Source organism: Podarcis erhardii, assembly GCF_964252035.2.
Source record: "Podarcis erhardii genome assembly, chromosome: 2".
Classification (NCBI taxonomy): Eukaryota; Metazoa; Chordata; class Lepidosauria; order Squamata; family Lacertidae; genus Podarcis; species Podarcis erhardii.
Genome location: NC_138498.1, coordinates 85,290,356 through 85,306,138, shown reverse-complemented (window position 1 = coordinate 85,306,138; position 15,783 = coordinate 85,290,356). Strand labels below are relative to the sequence as shown.

The window sequence follows — 15,783 nt, the reverse complement described above, 5'->3', positions numbered from 1 at the left end:
TTTGGAAAGGTTTTCACCAAACAGTTATCCTCTTCCCACACAAAAATAGTCATTCATGTGCAACTATGTGGGTTCAACAAAGGGGCACTTACTGGTTTCCCGGGTAGTCCAGGTTCCCCTGGGTCTCCCTGTGGAAGGAAGTGACACAAGAAGAAGGTTCAGGAAGTATAGCAAAAATAGCAACACACTCTTAGAAGGGTTTCACTCGGACTAGGGACTTCATTGGCACCAGACCAAGAGATGCAACTTCAATACCCCGCTTGTCTCACACTAGTGGGGGTCAGCACCCCAGGACCATGAAAGATATTATGAGGTGGCTGAAAGAGCAGAATTTAACCAATATATGCAATTAGTAGCACTGGAAACAGCTCAGTTCTCCTCAGTGAACTTGTCAAGCTTTTTTTGACTAGGAGAACCAACCAGGCATTCTGAATTCTGAATGCTGTGGGCCAGGCCTGCACAATTTGTGGCTCATGTCCAGCTGTCTCCCAGGGGCTTGATGAGCCTCAGTTTCCCCGCTTGCCTAGAACTACAAAAGCAAGGGGGTCACAATGAATCTGGCAAGCCATGTGGTTACATTTCTATCCAGCCTCCGAAAGGAGACCAGCCCAGGAATTAAAATCCTCAGGGTAGGCCTCTGTGGGTAATTTGGCTGCCCTCAGAGGTCTGTGGGACAGTGACCAGGCTCTGGAATTCCCAACCTTGGGGGGGGGGTGCCTAGCCCCAACTTTAGGGATATTCAGAAGACATGCAAAGGCTTTTTACCCAGAATTTTGGAAACGTTTGATTACTGTTCAACATATGTTAATTATTTCACTTGTTGTATTGTTTTAGTTGTTCATTATTTTAAAGAGTCCTTACCCTTTCTCCTCGAAGGCCAGGCGGCCCTTGCAAGCCCTGTTCCGAAAAATCAAAGGGAAACATATTCATCACAAATACGGCAACACCCATGGGTCTCACCCTGGCAATACCAGTTATGCTTGCAGCAGTACTAACTACATTCTGGAGTAGCCAGATGGGCATATACAGAGGGGTAGAATCACCAGTTGGTTCCTGTCTAAATGCTGGTTCCCATCTAGATTCTCCAGCAGGGTCAGCTACTGAGCCTAAGGAGAGACCCATACTTACATCTCTGCCAGATGGACCTGGACGACCTGCAGGTCCTTGCTCTCCCTGGAACAAGGGAAAACAGGGAAGTTAGTAGGGCCAAGGAGAGTATTTGCACCTGTGCAGGGAAGTTGTTAGCAGGTGGCTCAAATGATCCAAGTCCTGGATCTTTTGTGCTGGGCTCCAGATTTCTTGCCTCTTCCCCACTTTTTTTAAGCTCTTATTTTTTTTATTTAAATCCCTTTATTTAGAGGACAGCTAGGCTTTGATCAGAGGCCTACATCTGTGCGTGCGCATGTAAATTTGCATACACAAATTTTATGCAGATTTGTGGAATGGCCACATGCCCCAAGTGATTTGAAGTACCTAGCAATGTCCCAGCAATGGAGTCTGGACAACACTCAGATTCACCACTGAGGTCTAAGAACAGAACAGCTCTTCAACAGCAGCTCCTTTTTGCAAGTCCCTTTTCCCTAATGGTCAGGGTGATGTACACAGGCTTCTCTCCACTTTATCACCAGAATGTGCTTGAGAAGCAGGTCAAGCTGAGGAACACTGACTAAGAACTTAAGGAAAAGGGGTTGAGCCAGGTTTCCCTGGTCTAGGCCAAACAGTTAATCCACTAATTAATTCTGATGCATTACTTATTATGGATGATCTATACCACACCAACTCTCCCAGAGAGGGAAGTCCTTTGAGCTTAGAATCTAGTGAGCCCCCAGGTACAGCAGGACTACTCTTGAATGAAGTACCTTCTCTCCTTCAGGGCCAGGTAATCCACGTTCTCCCTACAAGGGAAAAGGAAATGAGAAAATTAGTACATGTCTGGCAGATTAAGGAGTCATAGAGTGTTCTGAAAAAACTGTCTTCTTGAGAGGAGCCAATGTCTACTTGTTTTTGTGTGGATCTGCTTCCGTCAGAACAAGGATACAGAATGCAGGTTGCTTCCATTCAGAGGTGAGAAACCATCACTATGCCTGCATTACTCCTTCTGGGGAATCCTCAAGCCAGATCCAAGCTCTTCCAGGTAGGGAGGGGATCCGAGGACAGAATCCTAAGGCAAATACTGGCAGCTCCTCGTATACACAGGCATCTCACACAACACCTTACAATGTTACCTGCATGCCACCACCATACGCAAAGCCTGTTTGGAACAAAGTGGTACTGTTGACTCAGCTGATTCACACAGGTGTGTTCACCTCTCGATGCCTACAGCACCAAAGCGGGAGATGCACATGTGAAAACAGCATCCCAAATCATACACCACAGACAGGGCTTTCATATCCCTCTGTTTGAAAGGAGGCAGTTGACACGTTAAAGCGTCAAGGGCTATGTATAAAGTGATGCGACATCAAGTGATGGACACACATTTGCGAATCAGCTTTTGACTGATATGTGGCCGATTCATTACACATGAATGCATGTCACTTGATATCTCATCATGTAATACGCAGCAGCTGCCCAAACCAAGTTGCTGGTTATCTTCCATCTCTGCAAAGAAATCTTGGCTCAACAAGATTCTGCCTCCACCTGTACAATATAGTCACCTTTCCCAATCAGAGCTCACCTTCTCTGCTGGTGGTCCAATCTCACCAGGCTGCCCTCGGTCTCCCTGTCACAAAAATAGTGGGCGTGTTAGCAGCATTTAAGGGTGCAAGTTTTTCAACAAAGGATAAGGGTGCAAGTGTGGATGAAGGGGCCCATTGCAAAGCAACCAAGGAGTTTCTAACCTCTATCATTGTTGAGGGGGGTTGAATTAAGAGTTTCCTGTGAAGGAAAAGCAACCCTGCATACCAGAGAACTAGGCTGGGCCTACTGCAGCGTATTCTCTGAATGGGTGACAGCAAATGGAGTCAATGAGAGACACGCTGTGGCCCTAATTCTAGGACACTTCAATGCTTTGAAAGTACCTACCTTGCTTCCCTGTTCACCTGGAGGTCCTCTAGGGCCCTAAAGACAAAGCAAGAACATTTTACTTGGTAAGTGAGGAATCTGCCGCGTGACTCACGTTATCCCTCAAGGAAACTTGTGCCTATTTCCCCAGATATCGTGGACACTGTTGGAACTATTCAATCTTTTGCTGAGGCTTTTCCTCTTGAGAACGAAACTAATAATCTAGTTTTCATAGACTCTAAATCCCATCAGGACATAGCAGGAATTTCTTTTCTCTCAAAAACTCACTCGATCTCCTGGGTCTCCAGGCCGTCCAGGTGGTCCAGGAAAACCTTCTTCTCCATCCCCCTTTGGACACAGAGCAAATAAGTTATTACCCGTAAGAAACAAAAGTCCTGTCCCTGCCTTTGGGTTGCATGTGATGAAGGGTGGGGCTAGAAATATTTTAAATAAGCACCCATGAAATTCAAGTAGGCTACAGGGAACTGAGGGATTAAAAGCAAGAAGTGTATCTGCATCGCAAACTAATTCGCATCTGCACAACTCTTGCATTAACTGTCTCGGACGCATCTGTGCAGCAGCAGAGAAAAAGCAGGTTTCTGCTTTGGTAGTGCACTGAGAAATGGTAGAGGAACACTAAATTATGTTCACCTACTAGCTGCTTGCCCTCAAAGTCCATGGGCAGATAGATGGCCGTTTTACCTTGTCTCCTTTCTGTCCTGCGAGCCCAGGAGGTCCTCTTGGCCCAGGATCTCCTGGCAGACCCTAGAGCACAAAAGGCAACACAAAAGATGTTATGTCCTTTGCAGTTCATATACTGGTCATATACGGTTGTTGTGCAGGGGATTCAGATGCCTTCCCTTGAAGAAGAGCTGCAGATATATCACATTTTCCCAGCAATCAAAACTCAACATTCCCCCCCCCCATATGTCGCTATGCATTTGAATCCTGTAATCAGTGACAATTTTAAACTTCCCTCAGCAATAACTGTCCAGTGCTCCTGGACAATGTTAGCCTCCCTCCCTCCCTCTCTTTCTTTTTTCTTTTCTTTTTTCTCCTATGAGGAGGCTACATTTTAATATTTCAATGTTTCAATATTTTAATGTTGTATTTTAATTTTGTTTTTAAATTGTAATCATTCAACTTGTTTTTATTATTGCTTGTAAGCCACTCTGAGCCCAGCCTTGGCTGGGGAGGGCAGGGTATAAATAAAAAATTATTATTATGAATTATTATTATTATTATTAACTTCTCACAGCCCCATTCTAGTATTCCTCAAGCAATGCTCACATCCACATCTTTAAACACTGCATTTGGCCATATGCTCTACTCCTCTCTGTGGTCCCCTATCCAAAAGAATGGCAAAGGAGATACTCACTGGGAGGCCTGGTTCTCCTCTGACCACACCCCCATCTCCTGATCCAGGAGGGCCCTAGAAAGACAACCAAAGTGAGGCTCTGGACAGCTACAACAGTGCAATCACAATTTTGGCACAGCATAACATTACATAGGGAACAGAAGACACATTGTGCAACCAGTTACAAGCATGGTCTTCTCAGCACAATACAGCTAACTTGAAGATTGACCCATCCATAATCCTGGAACAGGAAGGTTGTTCTGTATAAAACATAGGTAAAGCTTATTTCATACGGTTGTGATGTTCAAAGAAGAGCAGTTGAAATTGTAAATAGATGCAAGCAACAGTTAATGAGGTAGTGTCCAGATGTACAGTATATAATTTAAGCAGGAAGCCCATATGAGAACGGCAGTAACCCCAGTTTAGTAAGATGTACAATTTTCTCTTAAGCATAGATGTAAGAGAATTTTCCCATTTAATTTCATTTCTGAATTCATTTTGTGCAGTGAAAGCTTTGCAGTCTGAAATCTGTGTCTGAGCTTTACTAAACCTTTCCTAACAGAACAAACGGACTGTTTTGAAGTAGATGTATGCGCAAATCTGTGTTTCTTCTACAGCTCCTAGTACAACTGAAAGGAAGTGAACGTAAACAGGTAAGAAACAATGATGGAGAACAAAACACTATGAGATTGGCCAAATGTAGAAATTGCACTAATTCCCAGGTCAAGAAGAGAACAAAACTATCAGCATACATAACTGAAACAAGACATTGGCAGACCACTAATACACAGAGCCATTAGTCAGAAGGCAACAAAGACACTAAAATATGTTTATAGGTATGCATATGAGAATGTTGGGGTGGGCTAGTCAGAAGACCCAAAAAATATCTGAGTCAATGGGGGGTGGGGGTGGGAGAGAAACTGAGCTTACCTTGAAGCGGGGGGGGGGGGGAGGGGAATATACAAACCATGAGATAATCAGACAAAATGTGATAAACAAGAAGAGCTGAACACGTATAGAATAAATGGAGGGCTGGAGGAGACAGGACCATCCATGGTCTACAAATAAACTTGATGATACAGCTCCTTTAATTAAGGCTAAATAATTGTGCAAAAGAAAAGAAAAAAGAAAAAAAATGCTATGGGTACCAGTATGCCAATATAGGATGTCTCTGCACAAGGGCAGGGAAAAGAAGACCTTAAGCTCTCCCCCAGCTCTCCCATTCAATAGTTCTGCAATCACAAAAAAAACCCAGGATCAAATGTGCCACAACAGCAAGGGCAAAGCAGCCAGGGGAAAAGAAGGATCACTTACTCGCTCACCTCGGTCGCCCTTCTCTCCCTGTAAGAAAAATTGCCCACACGTAAGCCAAAGTTTTATGCTCAGTATCTCCAAGCGCCCCATGTATTCATCTAAATGCAGAGTGCATCACGCAAAAGCCATTTACAGGGTCCAGACGCAACAATATGCACATTACAGGAAAGACACAACCAAGAGGAAAGCTGGGAAACTCTGGGGGCCCATGTCTGGTAAGAAGAAACCGCAGTGACAGGTATATGCCTGAGAAACCCTGGGGTATTCAGTGAGAGCACACTTTCAGGGTTAAGGATGATCCAAAAAAATCACACCGTTGGGGAGATGTGGTCCAAGAACTTTAGCTATGTCACAGCAGGCTGATTGGATGCATCTCTCCTGCTGTTTGCTGTTCTACTGGTGCTTCCCCAAAAATATTTTTGCCGCTTGGGTTGCTTATGCTGCTGCTGGCCAGTCCTGCATACTTGAAGAGTGATATGAGGATTGTGAATACTGACAGAACAGGGAGGGGATTTGTGTGAGGCTGATATATGTGCCAGGGTATACGCAGTGGCGTAGCGTGGGGGGTGCAGGGGGGGCCGGCCGCACCGGGCGCAACATCTGGGGGTTAGGGAAATCCACGGGTTAGGGGGCGCAAATCCATGGGTTAGGGGGCGCAAATTACTTGCCTTGCCCCGGGTGCTGATAACCCACGCTACGCCACTGGGTATACGTATATCACTAGAAAGAGGAAGATGAAAGACAAATGGCAAGAGCGGTTGCATAGAGTGAAGCTTGTTTGCTGTAAATTCGTGGGTTTGAGCACGTGTGTGTGCAGGTCTCTCTCTCTCCCTGTGTACACAGATTCACATGGGGCTGCAACACCTGCCTACATACCTAGCAAAAGGGGCAACGTGTACGTGCATGGACTGCATAAGGTGCAGTTGCTGAAACAACACAGACATCAGCAAGAAGGGAGAGCATACCTTGACAAACTCGCCGGCAGGTCCCACAGGCCCAGGAGGTCCCACAGGCCCCGGAGGTCCAGGATCACCAAATTGTCCCCTGGACCCAGGAATTCCAGGAAGTCCAGGGCTTCCCTTTAGGAAGAAAGAACGAAGTTAACAAACACAGAACCATTCCCACCAGTTGGTACCTACTTAGCCCACTGTGGAGGCAACTGGCTGCAATCTTCTGCACACCTGCATGGAGGTAAAGCTCACCGAACATGGAGGATTGCACCGCACATTTCACAGAAAGAGCAGCAGTGCTGAACAGCTTCAGGATGCTTCAAGATATGGGGGCTTGATGTACAAAGGGGCTCAGGTTCTCATGCAGTACAACTATCCCTCCCTCCCCTTCGTGGTCCCCCCCCCCCATTCAACCACTTTCTTGCCTGTAAGATGCTACGTACCGGTTCACCAGGCTCCCCCTTCCGGCCCGGAAGCCCACCTCCTCCTGCTCCGTTTACAACCTCTCCAGGCTCCCCCTGCCCAAGACAAAAGGCCAAAGGTCACATCAACAGAGTACAGTTCAGGGATGAAGCGGGAGGCTGCCTCAGTTTCTCTTGGGAGGAAATACAGCCAGTTATTCTACAGCTATGTTAAAATGGGGTGTGTGACAGCAAAAGCAGCGTAACACCCACCAGCAGCAACTAAAAAACGTCATCAGACAGTTTTCAGGGTCACCTAAACTTTTCCACATGCTGGACTGTTAAGCAAAACAAAACAAAAGCAGAAAGTTTAGGGGAAAGAAATGCCTGCAAGTTTTAAATAGTTTTAACAAGGATTGGAAATGTTTTGCAACCAGATGTCCTCCAAATGCGTTGAACTATATATAAGCTGTGCTGGCTGCAGCCAATGGGCTAGACTGTGCCTCGGGCCCAGAATCAAAGGGTGGCTGATGGAACGGTGGCAGAGTCCGTATCTGCTAATGCATGGTGTGGAATTTGAGCCACGCTCTTGCCTGCACCTTCTGGTTCAGGTTACGTAGTGTGAGCCACCCGACATTCAAAATTTCCCTTGAGATGCTAGGGTAGAAGATTTTAAACAGCAGGCAGCTTGGATCCACCTGTCGCAGATTATGGCCGTGCAGGTGACTGCTTCCCTCCTCACTGCTGCTTGTCACCAGCAAGCCCAATGGTGGGATTCCACTGATGACGGGGGGGACGGGACATGCTGCACAACACTGCTGGGGAGCCCTTCAAACATGAAGCTAGCCATGCCTGCTGCAAGGTAAGCTGTGGTGAAGGAGCAAAGCCCCCATCCCCTTTGATAATATAAAAAAAATGGATCTGTCCCTAGGACTTACCAAACATATGGGTCCTTTGTAAGGCAAAGAGCAGAAGTAAAGTATATTTATTACTAGCAAAGCTGGAGGCTGAATTTAGACTGCGCATGGTGAAACATGAAGGGTGCACAGATTTCTAGAGTCATCGACTGAGAAGAGGAGGCACTTTAAAGCCTACAAGCAATCTGGGCCTCAGCTGCCTGGTGCTCTCTGGTGTCCCTATAAGGAAGCAGAATCTGGGAAGGGCAGCCCTGATAAATTATAACAAAACATGTTGCAGTCGAAGAATCAGTCCCAGGACTCCCAGACATGAGGTCCCGGTCCCGGTGCTGTTGAACCTTGACTACCTGTGTCCAGCTGAATGTGGGTTACAACAGATGCTGGTCCAATATGCCCCTGCTCCAGAGAGGTGGGGAGGGTGTGTGTGAAGAGGGGTGTGTGTGTGTGTGTGTGATAGTTATACCACCCAAATGCCAAATTTCAGAAGAGATAAGAAAGTGAGGGCTTTCACCATTTCTCCCAACCAGGTATCCTTCTCCATTCTATTCTAATTATTTATTAATTTAATTTTCTATCCCAGCTTTTCGTTTTCTCCAATGAGTGCAGGATGGCACACGTGGTTCTCCCCTTCCTTATTTAACCCTCACATCAACCCTGCGAGGCAGCTTAGGCTGAGAGGCAAGGACTGGCCCGAGGTCACCCTGTGAGCTTCATAGCCGAGTGGGGATTTGAACCCTGGTCTCCCAGGTCCTAGTCTAACACTCTAAACACTACACCTCACTGGCTGCAGGACCATGGTAGATTACAGAAACACAGGGTTGGGAAGGAGCAGGCTAGAGCAGTTTCTCCTGTCTAACTCTGGTTCTCACCATCACAGCACCTTTGGCTTGGCAGTGCGCCTTGAAACACTGCCCTGTAGGAATTTAGGAATTAAGACCCCACCTGAGTCTTCTAGAGTTCACTTACCGGCTCACCTTTGCTTCCCTTTGGCCCTATTGGGCCAATCACTCCACGCTCTCCCTGGAAGAAAATGGTAAGGATAAGTAAGAGTCTTTCCAGTCAGTGAGAGGGGATCCATAGGAATCAACCCCTATACTTACTGGGAGTCCTCGGAGTCCAGGAAGGCCAGGGCTGCCCTGTGGTGCAGAAAATAAATGCAGTAATGGACAGTAATAAAAAGGGTTCCCTCGCCCCAGGGTAGGAATCATAAATTGAGCAAGTGGGATGGGAAGATGACACATGTACAGCCACATAGTGCTGCAATGGGATTTGGATTTGGGCTGAATGGGCCCTTCGGGTAGCTGCCGACTCAGCATTCTTTTAGAGCTGGGTTTTCTGTTAGTGAAGGTTGCCTGAGGCACAAACTGGCTGGAGATTTGTACTTGTAAGTAGTCCTAGCATAAGATCCCTAGGACTGGGATCCTGTTTTTGGTCCTGTTTTTCAGAGTGGCCAACCAGTGGGAAACTCACAAACAGGATTTGACCACAAGAGCACTCTCCTCTCCTATAGTTTGCAGCAACTGGTATTCAGCAAAATAGCTCAGTTTCATCTTTTTTTATGAGGAAAATAAAGGACCTTAAGGGTGGCCAATATCTGTTTTGGTAGAAGGCCATTTCTTGCTTCCCCCATCTTCTGCCCCCTTCCTTGGCTGGGGTGATGTCATCAAGCTATGTGTGGGTGTGAATGGATTTAAGAGCTGTTCAACAGGGGAACGGACTCCCTCGGGAGGTGGTGATCTCTCCTTCCTTAGAGGTTGTTAAGCAGAGGTTGGATCTGCCATGAATGATTTAGATGAGGTTCCAGCATTGGAGAGGGTTGGACTTGATGATCCTTGGGTCCCTTCCAGCTCCACAATTTTATTATTCTAAGATCAGGGATGGGGAAGATTTTAGCCCTCCCAGATGTTGTTGGACTCCATCATCCAGTTAGGAATAATAGGAACTGCAGTCCAGCAACATCTGGGAAGTCATAGGTTCCTCGCTTATGGTATAAATGGACAGCACAGGCTGGGGCAGATTGAATTTCCAGGTAGCTAAGTTGGAGCTCTGGGTGATTAGTGGGTATCTGTTGGGAGCACTAAGCTGTGAACTCCCACCTATGTTCAACCTGCATTTCTGTAAATAAAAGCAGTGCTTTTTTTCTTTAAAAAAATTGTTTAGGGGTACTCTCATTTTCCTACTCATATTGAAATATTGCCCCTCAATGAGGCCAAACTTAGAGGCACAAAATGTTTAGGGGTATGCATACCTCTGCGTCCCCCCAGAAAAAAGCACTGAATAAAAGCAAATATTACAAAATGCCACTAAGTCCCACAGTGACTACATTCCAAAGGAAGCCAAACTCAGTCCCAAAGTGACTACATTCCAAAGGAAGCCAAACTCAGGCTAAGTACTGGAATCCCTGAAGCCCCTCATAGTTCAGATAACCAGGTGAGCACATTTGCAACTAGTCAGGTCAGGCTAACCTAAGTCATGGCAATACTACAAACTTAGTGCAAGGAGAAGATAGCTCTCTTTGCCCATCATTTCTAAGTTCAAACTGGTGGATAAATAAATGTCTCAGTACAGCAAGGCATCATGGGAAATGGAAATGCCCCAGTGTGGAAGGACAGATGGCAAGATGTTAAAAAGAAAAAAGAAAAATGCTGCTTACTGGTTGGCCAGAAGAACCAGGGTCACCAGGGCGGCCAGGATTCCCTGGCAATCCATCAGCTCCCGGGAATCCCTGGAAGAAAACAGAGCGATTAAGAACATGCCATTGTGAAAATGCCTTTTACGCTTAAGAATAGAAGCACATGCATGAGAACATACACACAGGCATTCCCAGATGGATAAGTCATCTGGGCATGTGCTTGTTAGGGTTTCAATCTTAATTATATTACTCAGAAGTAAATCCCACTTATTCCAGTAGGAAGCGTGTCGAGGATTTCAGTCCTAGAAGACTAGAAATGAAAGGGATCACAGATCATCTAATTTGTTCTTTACTTGAAAGGAAGGGTCTGTTACTCGCCAGGCCCTCCGTGAGATCCCAATAACAAAAGCAAAAGGACTGCAGAGCAGATAGCTCCAGGTAACGCAAGCAGGCAAGTTATTGCAACAAGCTCCCATAGTCTATTCATCTTTCAGGAAAGGGAATTCATCAGTAGAGGCACCATAAAGCTAAATTCTCCAATTTAAGATGAACCCAGAGGGATTCTCTGATCTTGAACAGATTGATGAGGAGGAACAAGAAAGGCTTCCTGCTCACGAAAGCTCTATCATTCTAAGTGTTCTGCTCCCTCCTGAGTAAAATATTCAAGACTACATGAGATGCTGTGAGTACCCACCCTGTCTCCTTTCTCACCCCGCCGCTCAGTGACATCACCTGGAGGACCCTGAGGTCCTACTGGGCCTGGAGGACCTGGGATCCCATTGCGCCCCTGAAAAAAAACAAAGACAAATAATAGGATTTGTTTTATTTATGAACTGCCTGGTTGCTGTTGTGGTTTTTCCCTTTTGGTGGTGGGAGCTATAACCTGCCTGAAATACAGGCTGGGATACTGCCAAGGGATGTCCCCCCCCCCACCTGCCTCGCCCCCAATAGTCTGAAAAGGAAAGGGCTCTAGTCAAACCAACAGCACCCTAACAAACAAGATGAGCTCTACTCCAAGCCATACAGCCCAGGGACCCACACAAAAGAGCAGACATTACCGGATCTCCAGAAGGCCCAGGAAGTCCCATGCGTCCTTTCCGTCCCTGCAAAAACGATCAAAGAGATTAACTGCTGTTTCCACCCCCAGGGACCAACCCTCTTTAGGCCCTAAAAGGACTTCAGTGTGAGATCACCTTCCTTGGGAAATCTCAGATACTCACAATCTCACCAGGCTCGCCCTTCTCACCCTGCAGGAAAAGAAAAGAGAAGCCCCAGTTTGCATGCAAGAAGAAATGCCTCAAAACATTTCCCTGCTTCTCTCTGGGAAACTTATAAGGAAAAAAACTCTTGGGAAGTGGTCAGATGGTGCAGAGACCTCCAGGTATAGGGTGGTATATAAATTCAATAAATAATAATAGCTTTGGGATTGGCCTACAGCTACAGTGGGAAACAGCGCAGAGCCACTTCCATGCCTGCCAAAGTCCCTCCTATTCACCACCCGTCTTACGTCACCTAGGAAACCGCATGGCATCACTGGTCTGATTCCATCATTGCCGACTCCCTCCATCCTGTCTCTAAGGGGAACTGAACACACTTCCACATGCTGTGCCAGCCTAGCACAGAGCTGGCTAATGCATGGCACTGCAAATACTGCTGGACGACTCTTTTTTCTGTCTTTCTTACCTGCCCTTCACACTAAGGTCCAAGGCCAGGTTACAGCATTGGAACACAACAGAAAAACAAATTAAAACAACTTGCAAACATATAAATAAGGTGGGCCCTAAAAATGTGCCCTTCAAGTGTCAAAAGCTGACCACAGGCCGCCCTGGCTGGGGCTGATAGAGCTGGAGTACAATAATATCTGGAAGGTCACAGATTCCCCCCAGCCTTGGCCTATAAATTGTAGAACCCAGAGGCACAGGAATGGCCCCCAATATTTTTTTGGGGGGGGCAGGGGTTCGCAGGCAACACCATGCGCATGTGTGACACTGTGCACACGTCACAGGAGACTGAGAGCTCTGGAGGAGCTGACTCCTGGGCCTGTGGTGTGCAGGACCACCTAAAGATTGAGGGGGCCTTGTCCCTTTGAAACAAATATTAAGGGGGCTGAGGTGCCTTTGGCCCCCTAGAGTCGGCACGCCTGATAGAGTCCCTATCCAAGATGTGAAAGTCTTCTGGTGGCTCTCACCACATCTCTCATTTACTCCAGCTGATACTCCCACTCCCTCAAGCCATGGAAGGACGCTCTGCCCTGTGTCCCCTGCCATTCCATCCACATATTTGACTGGTGGGAGAAATACTGATATGCACATCTAGAGTTCATTCCACGCAAGGAGAAGCTCTGATTAGGCCTAGCCTGGCCTGGCCCAGAGAAGTTCTTCTCACACAGCAGAGCATGCCCTAGAGCCCTTCCCCATCCTGCCCACGCACATGGGTGGTTGTGGACACAGCACCCATTTCTGGCATGTGCAGAACTAGTCCCACAGTTCCCCCTCAGATATTCTTGAGATACTCCTTGTCCTGAACAGGAGCTTCCTGTGACTTACCTTAGGACACTGCACTGTACAGGGCTCTGGTCTAGGCTGAGGGAGGAAGTGGGAAAACACAAAGGATAAAAAGACCAGTGTTAGAATAGTTATAATGCTGCTGCCGGTGCATGAAAACATTTTGTGCTGGAGGTTGGATGAAATTTACCACAGTGCGCATGTAACCAATTGGTACAACCAGTGGCCTGTGATGTCCTGCCAAGATGCAAACATTTTACCATGTAAAATCAGAGGTGAATTTCCTCCACCACTTGGCAGAGTGCTCCAGGGGATGGTCTTTACCAAGTGGTTATTTTTATTATTGATAATGATGGTGGTGATGATGATGATGTTATTTATACTCCCATTTTTCCCCTGTCAGGGATTAAAGGGGGCTTACAGATAAAGTGAGAACAGCTAAAAAATTGGAGGTAATTAAAAAACAATTAAACAATTAATATGTGGTTATATGCATACCACATTTCCACTTAAGACAGGGGTCAGCAAACTTATTCAGCAGGGTGCTGGTCCACTGTCCCTCAGACCTTGTGGGGGGCCGGACTATATTTTTTGGGGGGAGGGAAATGAATGAATTTCTATGCCCCACAAATAACCCAGAGATGCATTTTAAATAAAAGCACACATTTTACTCATGTAAAAACACCAGGCAGGCCCTACAAATAACCCAGAGATGCATTTTAAATAAAAGGACACACTCTACTCATGTAAAAACACGTTGATTCCTGGACCATCCAGATTTAGAAGGCGATTGGGCCAGATCCGGCCCTCGGGCCTTAGTTTGTCTACCCATGACTTAAGACAAGACCCTCGTGTGTGAGGAATTAAGGCCACATACAAACAAGAGGCGCGGCTGTCCTTCTACGTGTCAAGACGTCTTGTGTTGCAATGGTGCTACCTGAACAGGCAGAGCAAACACTCTTCCATTCACCTCCCTCCATTCAGTGGCTTAGCAAACTGCAGGTAATCCCTCTCCTGCATTTTGTGAGTAACGTCTTACCCCTTCAGTGTCGGCTGCCCTGCAGAGGGCGTTGACAAGCCCCTCTTCCGCCTCTGGCAGAGTGCTCAAATCCCTCCTCACATAGAAAACATTGCGCCGGTCCTCACTGGTCACCAGGCGGCGCAGCTGCTCCCGGTCAGCTCCGTTCATGCCAACAGCCAGCACCTGGATTCCTGCAAGGTACAGAAAGAGAAAGTAAGCCCATCGAGGGGGTCTGTGGGTTGGCCATTCCCTGGGCAGGGCACATTAACAGTTCAGAAGAAGAGACTGGCAGCTTGACTAATTCTTTCCAAGAAAACCTTCAGTCAGGCCTGTAGGGATAGTGTTTTTTCTGGAAAAGTTTTTTTTTTCTGCAAAGAAAAAACTGCAAAGAAAAGGGGAAGCGAAACAATGAAGGGTCTGGAGCAACTTCCTTATGAGGAAAGGTTACAATATCTGGAGCTATCTTGTTCAGAAAATAGGTGCCAGTGGTGGGGACACATACAAAAGAGGTACATAAAATTAGGCAAGATGTGGGGGAAGTGAACAGAGATAGGTTTATTCTCCCTCTCTCATAGAACCCAGGCCACACAATGAAGCTGAATGTTGGAAGATTCAGGACAGGCAAAAGATGCAAGGAAAGTTTCCTGTGCTCCTGTGCTCTTATATTCCCGCCCCCCTCCACACTCTAAGGGCCTGTGTGCCTTACCTGCAGCCTTGAGATCCCTGGCTGGCCCAATGGCATCATCGCTGGATGGACCATCTGCCAGGATCACCAGGGTCCCAGGTACACCAGGTCTGCGCCCTGCAGCGAGGCTCAGCATGTCGCTCTTGGCAAAATTGATGGCAGCTCCTGCAGTGAAGAAAGCAAAGGACCCAAGATACATATACCCACAAAAAGCAAGCATGTGCGGGAGAGTTCATTGTCAAGAGAGATTTACAGGAGTGGAAGTGGCCACCTCTTATTTGGGATCTGGCCCACTACTTTGTTCAGGCTTTACAGCAGTAACTGGCCAACCCCATGGACAGATTTATTATCATCATTATTATTTAGAACATTTATACCCTGCCCTTTAGCTGAAAAGACTCACACAGCGGCTTGCAAAAATCAGTTTTAAGATTGTCCTCGCCCTTAGGGCTTACAAAGACATGGCACACAAGGAAAAAAAGGAATGTGAGGGAGAAGGGAGAAACAAGCTCAAACACATGTGCTTTAAGTTACAGTTTTTAAAGTTACAGTCAACACCAGTGGCAGTTCTGGCTATCTTTCCCTTGATAAAGACCAGTCCCACATTGGAAGCAGCCCCACATTGCTCCAGATCAAATCCCGCAGAAGAGCAGGTGACAATGTTCAGGCCCAGAGGACAGAGCAGCTCCTGACATGCAGCTCTGGATTTCAACAGGAATAAAGCCCTCTCTCTCTCTCTCTCTCTCTCTCTCTCTCTCTCTCTGTGTGTGTGTGTGTGTGTTTTGTCCTTACAGTGATGCCCTCCCCAGTCTCTGAACCAATGAAACGTGCACCACACGGCTCAGTCCCCCAGCCCTGCACTTACCAATGGCATTGCCACTGGGTTCATCATAGCGTAGTGAGCGGATAAACTGCAGGACTGTTGGCAAGTCACTAGAGCGGTTGAGCCGGAGTAAAGGGAGGCCTCGGTAGCTATAAAGCACGATGCCCACCTGGGGGAGA

At 46.9% G+C, this 15,783-nt stretch overlaps 1 protein-coding gene across 5 annotated transcripts in view; it reads right to left on the bottom strand.

The window, feature by feature from the left end:
- Nucleotides 1–15,783, bottom strand: part of COL7A1 (collagen type VII alpha 1 chain) — a 106,255-nt gene that overhangs the window by 54,612 nt on the left and 35,860 nt on the right. For all 5 annotated transcript variants that reach the window (XM_081850977.1, XM_081850980.1, XM_081850978.1 and 2 more), the window contains 22 exons: nucleotides 15,647–15,773; nucleotides 14,803–14,946; nucleotides 14,115–14,287; nucleotides 13,118–13,153; nucleotides 11,792–11,818; nucleotides 11,630–11,674; nucleotides 11,266–11,358; nucleotides 10,593–10,664; nucleotides 9,040–9,075; nucleotides 8,906–8,959; nucleotides 7,065–7,139; nucleotides 6,637–6,750; nucleotides 5,672–5,698; nucleotides 4,379–4,432; nucleotides 3,703–3,765; nucleotides 3,289–3,348; nucleotides 3,022–3,057; nucleotides 2,675–2,719; nucleotides 1,860–1,895; nucleotides 1,129–1,173; nucleotides 862–897; nucleotides 93–128 (listed from right to left, as the gene is read on the bottom strand). In XM_081850977.1, the coding sequence (XP_081707103.1) occupies nucleotides 93–128; nucleotides 862–897; nucleotides 1,129–1,173; nucleotides 1,860–1,895; nucleotides 2,675–2,719; nucleotides 3,022–3,057; nucleotides 3,289–3,348; nucleotides 3,703–3,765; nucleotides 4,379–4,432; nucleotides 5,672–5,698; nucleotides 6,637–6,750; nucleotides 7,065–7,139; nucleotides 8,906–8,959; nucleotides 9,040–9,075; nucleotides 10,593–10,664; nucleotides 11,266–11,358; nucleotides 11,630–11,674; nucleotides 11,792–11,818; nucleotides 13,118–13,153; nucleotides 14,115–14,287; nucleotides 14,803–14,946; nucleotides 15,647–15,773 (1,434 nt within the window). The remainder of the gene's footprint in view (nucleotides 1–92; nucleotides 129–861; nucleotides 898–1,128; nucleotides 1,174–1,859; nucleotides 1,896–2,674; nucleotides 2,720–3,021; nucleotides 3,058–3,288; nucleotides 3,349–3,702; nucleotides 3,766–4,378; nucleotides 4,433–5,671; nucleotides 5,699–6,636; nucleotides 6,751–7,064; nucleotides 7,140–8,905; nucleotides 8,960–9,039; nucleotides 9,076–10,592; nucleotides 10,665–11,265; nucleotides 11,359–11,629; nucleotides 11,675–11,791; nucleotides 11,819–13,117; nucleotides 13,154–14,114; nucleotides 14,288–14,802; nucleotides 14,947–15,646; nucleotides 15,774–15,783) is intronic.